The sequence below is a fragment of the Mastomys coucha genome, unplaced genomic scaffold, assembly GCF_008632895.1.
Source record: "Mastomys coucha isolate ucsf_1 unplaced genomic scaffold, UCSF_Mcou_1 pScaffold15, whole genome shotgun sequence".
In the NCBI taxonomy this organism is placed as follows: domain Eukaryota; kingdom Metazoa; phylum Chordata; class Mammalia; order Rodentia; family Muridae; genus Mastomys; species Mastomys coucha.
Genome location: NW_022196897.1, coordinates 72,580,568 through 72,586,271, shown reverse-complemented (window position 1 = coordinate 72,586,271; position 5,704 = coordinate 72,580,568). Strand labels below are relative to the sequence as shown.

At 39.4% G+C, this 5,704-nt stretch overlaps 1 protein-coding gene across 1 annotated transcript; it reads left to right on the top strand.

Annotated features, from left to right (window-relative positions):
• Positions 1 to 1,300: 1,300 nt before the first annotated feature.
• On the top strand, positions 1,301 to 2,272 carry LOC116091689 (olfactory receptor 5AL1-like). The gene has a single exon (XM_031373218.1). The coding sequence runs from the start codon at positions 1,316 to 1,318 to the stop codon at positions 2,270 to 2,272; it is 957 nt and encodes a 318-aa protein (XP_031229078.1). The 5' UTR covers positions 1,301 to 1,315.
• The last annotated feature ends 3,432 nt before the right edge of the window (positions 2,273 to 5,704 follow it).

Below are 5,704 nucleotides of genomic sequence, written 5' to 3'. Positions count from 1 at the left end.
TGTGTGTGTGTTGGCTTAAAATGCTGCTAGGGCATTAAACAATCAAAGGCTCACCATTCAGCTCTTGAATCATATGAAGTATCAGGATTTCTTTAGCTTGGGTACAAACATTTAGCATATCATAGTAATACATCAGTCTCTGGATTTGGGAAATGATACTGAGCCTTTTAGAAACTTTTCAGGTATCATTTCAGGTCATCATTTCCTCTGTTATCCAAAAACTCCAAATGAGTAACCCTATAGACCTTTCTAGAAACCAGTGCTTTCTTCCCTCAGTTATAGACAGAGATCTAAGGTAGTATTATTGGTTTTGATATCTGGTAAAAGGGTCACATATTCTTTCCTTCTAAGCATTGCAGATTCTATGCCAGTAATATCTACATACTATATACATTGTCAATCTAGAAGGCTGGAAGAAGACTGAGATGATGCTGAGAATAATAAAAGTTAAAACAGTACCTCCTATATTGTAGTTAAAAGAAGAATTTTATTCTGTCACCTTTCCACTAACCAGAGAGCAATCTAGAAGAATGAGACTCCAAAAATATTTACTCACTTTTTCCCCTATGACACTAAATGTTTGAAGGTATAAGATAAACTAATATTACTGAATCTTATATTACTAAAACTATTACTGTCATATTATTTAACTATAATGGGAAAAATATTCATACATATTCCTGTGTGTGTTTCTGTGTGTGTGTGTGTGTGTGTGTGTGTGTGTGTGTGTGTGTGTATCTATGGAGATTAGGTGTATGATTTTCAAATCAGTATTGCTATTTTTCTTTCTTGAAATCCATAAATACCAGAGATAGGAAAAGGAAATTTAGATATAAGAAAGAAGAAACTCAATAAATGTTCCTAACTGCAAAGCCTAGAGATATATGTGTTTAATATGTTGTCTGAAGGCCTACTTTACACACCACTATTAATAGTATTTTTATGCACAAATATTAATTGTTCAAGGAATTATGTACAAATTCTGTGAAACTGTAATTTCCTAATAAGTTTGCTTTTTCCAGTTTAGTTTTTACATATTGATGCAGGATTATTATTTCAGGTAAGTAAGTGAAGATTTGTACTTATGTTTTACTTCCTGAAGAACTTATCACCTTTGAGTTTCTTCTTAGACCATTTTATAATTACCATGCAAGTAAAACTCTACACACAGAATGCAAACCAGAGTTCTCTTTTGAGGGAAGATAATATATTTTGTTATTGTATCTCAATATAAACTTGGATTGTTTCTTACAGAATCACGATCACTCAGGTTTCCTCTGAAGGGGCTGATCATAAAGATCTTTACATGTACTGAATGGCCAAAGGCAACCATTCTGCAGTGACAGAGTTCATCCTCTTGGGCCTTACAGAAGATCCTGAACTTCAGGTCATTCTCTTTGTAATCCTTCTAATCATCTACTTGTTTAGTGTCATGAGTAACCTAGGATTGGTTGTGTTAATACAAATCAGTCCACAGCTTCAGTCCCCTATGTATTTTTTCCTCAGTCATCTGGCTTTTGTTGATTTTTGTTATACCTCCTGTGTCACACCAAATGCGCTGGTGAACTTTTTGCGTGAGATTAAAAGCATATCATTTTATGGATGTGCAGCTCAAGTGTGTTTCTTCACCACATTTTCTGTGTGCGAAGTCTTCCTGCTGTCTGTAATGGCCTATGATAGGTATGTGGCCATCTGTAACCCTTTGCTCTATGTAATTCTCATGCCAAGGAGACTGTGCATTCAAATAGCCATTACCACATATATTTATGCATTCGTCACAGCACTTGTTCAGACAGTGAGCACATTCGTTTTGTCTTTCTGTGACTCCAACCTAGTGAACCAGTTCTTCTGTGAAGATATTCCTCTCATGGCTCTAGCTTGCTCCAACACTCAAGTCAAGGAACTGATGCTGCTGAGCATGGCTGGGTTCAACGTGTGCTGCTCTCTCCTCATTGTCCTCATCTCCTACCTATTCATCGTGTCTGCAATTCTAAAGAAGCATTCAGGGGGAGGGAGGCAGAAGGTCTTCTCCACCTGTGCTTCTCACTTGTCTTCTATTGCCATATACTATGGGACAATCATTTTTATGTACTTACAACCTGAATCTAGCCATTCCCTAAATACAGACAAATTTGCTGCTGTCTTTTATGTTGTGGTGATCCCTATGCTAAACCCATTAATTTATAGCTTAAGGAATACGGAGGTGAAAAATGCATTGAAGAAAAGTATAGATAAGATCCCTATAAATATTAGCAAGGGATCCAAATTGTAAGCGAAAGAACTCAAGCCATAAAAAATAAAGTCTTGTGTCTAAATTTGTCTGCAACCAAAGTGATTATATCCACTGGGAAAAAATACAGATAAAAATGTTTCCCCTTGGGCTTAGTTTCTCATATATATATATATATATATGTATATATATATATATATATATGTATGTATGTATATGTATATGTATATGTATATGTGTGTGTGTGTGTGTGTGTGTGTGTGTGTTTTCTTGCAATTACTTTAAAAAATTGTGATGGATAGAGACAAAGTTGAGTGAGTTTAATAGCAAATTTTTGAGAGTTTCGTATACGTGTATACTGTATTTACACAATTTTGAGCACTCTTTCATGCTTTAACTCAGCATTTGTTTAAAAATATTCAGCATGTCATAAATTTTCTTCAAGGCAGTAAATACTATATTCCTGCATTTAAAATTGCTAATGGTCATATTATAATATAAAGTACATACGAGTTCATGTATACACGAACACACACACACGCACGCACACACACACATACACACACACACCAAATGTATAAAATGTTGCAAGTAAATGTTGCCAAGTTTTCCTCTAATGACTTTCTCACTACATTGAATTCAATTATCTTAAAATTTTTTCCTGGCTTTTCAGGCAATGCTTCCCTTCCCCACTCCAACCAAGTTCAGCCACATTCCAAAGCATATGTATATATACACTTCAAGGCATATAATGACTCTGATACACAATTTTTTTCTGTAAAATAATGTATTTTATGTATTTTGTGATCTATAAGGATACTCTGTCTTTTAGATCATGTATAGTTCAGCTTTTGCCTAGAAATGCAAAAATAAAAAGACAACAAACAAAATTCTATTTCTCCCTTGAAACTTATTCAGTCTCAGAAGTTTTCTCCACTTCTCTCTATTCTTTAAGAAAAGGATTTCAAGTATATAGAGTTGTTTTGCCTGCTCATGTTTCTATGCGCCACATGTGTGTCTGTGTCTGCAGAGTCTTGAAGAGCGTTTTGAGTAACCTGGAACTGGAATTACAAATACTGGGGCCAACCTATGGATGCTGGGAATCTAACCAGGCTCCATTGAAAGAGCAGCCAGTGCTCTTATCTCTGGGCCATCGCTTCCACTCCATATTCTACTTTTTCTGAGAAAAAAAGAAATGTTGTTGCTCTGCCTAATGGCAATAGCAATAATAAATAACATGTAAAGTTGAAATAGTGAATGAGTTTTGGAGACATAAGATAATTGAACAGTAAATATTAAGAAGAAAATGGAATAACACAGAGGAGAGGAAGCTTATATAAGGTACTAGATTACAGGATTAAAGTGTAGAGAATAAGTTGTTCCTTACAGGAGTGTCTTTAACCATGGTGCACAGAAGCATCAATCTTGAGATCAAGGAAAAGATAGTGACATATTATCTTTCATGGGTGGAACTGTTATAATTCATCTATCTGCTCAATTGCTCCAAAGCTACTTGCCTTATTCTCATGCCACATGCCTCTAAATCTGTTAGATTTGATTTTTTTCTGGTAGAATATTCTAGATACATATCATATCATCTGACATCTTTCTGGTTTTTACGTGTTATCTTTGCTGAAATTGTCAACTAATAGATATCTGTGAATTTGAAAATACTGTGGCATACTACAGAGTATCCTCTTATATATTGTTAGAAAATTCCTGTCCACATTATGTGGTAGAAACACATATGATTGTGTTGGTTTTATCTGAACAACAAAGTAATCTTCATTATTGGATTCACTAGCAAAAGAAATGAAAGGCATTCATGTGACAGTCATGGCTTGCAATAAGGACATTTTTGTGTTCCCAGAGAAATTCTCTTCTTTATGAACTAGATACCTGGAAGGGTTTGGAGATTCAGAGGCAGAAAGCATGGGCTCCTCCAATTAGTCCTTAATGTGAGGAAGAGAGACATCATTCTGATTTCTTTTCTTATTCAACTACTTTTTATTCTAGCTAAGAGTAGGTAGAACAGTTTTGGTGTCACCTTCTGTGTGATACAATTTATATGATGAGTGATTAACAGTTGTCTGGCTCTTCTTCTAATCTCTATTACTGTGAAAATCATCCATCTTCTTTAAGCAACAGTATGGAGAAAATGGCAAAAATAATGCATCTTGTGGACTCCTTCCCCCCCTTTTGCTTGGGAACGACTCCCCGACAGGCTGGAAGCTGGGGCAGGACACCCGCTGTGTGGAACCCTGACTGCTGCTCCTTAGATCAAAGATCTCCTTCTGGTCTGGTGTTAATGGATTTTCTCCTGTTTATGTTAAATGGGCAAGTCTCGAATTCCTCTGGGTCTGGTTCCTAGCGTAACTATAAATACTGAGTGAATTACAGTAAAGCTATCTCTTTTCACATCTACCTGGCATCTGTGTCCTTCCTTGTTAACCGGTTGCCTTCCCAGGACCCAATTAACCAAGTTTGTGTATACGGAGGAAGAGAGACCACGGGGCGGTCCCTTCAGCATCTCATTGGTCTCCAGGTGTAGATGCTCATGCATCCAATACAATCATCAATCCTTACCAGGAGTGAGTATTGTTCTCATAAAGACAGATTATGTCCTTAAATATGAAACAGATTTGATGATTCTGCTCCTCACTATAGGTTTATGTATCATTCATTAAGTTATGTTGTCACATAAACAGTTCAGAAATTGTCTTCGCTGACTAAAACACATCCGGACCTTCACAGCTGTTTGGATTTGCTTAGAAGTTTATGTTAGCATCCAGAACCTGCCTGCAGCAGATATGTGGGCGGGTCCACAGACCTGTCACCAGGGCAACGGCGACCATATTCCCAGAATCCATTGGGTTTAGCTCCCACCTTTACCTGGACTGCTACGTCACGACATATGGGTACTCCATCTTTCTCTCTCTCTCTTCTCTCTCCCCTCTCTCTCTCCCTTCACGCGCCGCGGTCCTCACTCCCCCCCCTCCTAATTAAACTTCCAAAAACACAGAGCTGCTTGTATCTGGTGTCTGTGGACACGCCGCTGCGAGCCAAACCTATCATTGGTGTTGAAACCCGGGAGCGGTTTGAGTCCACCACCGGTCCACTGCCAGAGCAGACGCAGGCATGACCACGTGGGGCAGCCACCGCTGCTGCCGCTGCTGCAGCCGCCACCGCCACCGCTGCTGCTGCCGCCACCGCTGCTGCCAGGCTGTGTCCCGCCCACCTCCACCTGGTCCGCTGCGGCCACGTGGAAACAGCCACGCCATGTCCTGCCCAAAGGCAGCGGCCCAGACCCTGCGCGGGGGAGCTCGGCCGGCCCGGGGCGACTAGGGCCGGGCTGGAGCCGTGGTGGGCTGCGGCGGAGTCCCATCGCCTGCTGCTACTGCTGCTACTGCTCCTGCCTGGTTTCATCCTGTTCCCAGCACACTCACCGCTGCAAGCGGCTGCTATCGACCAGTC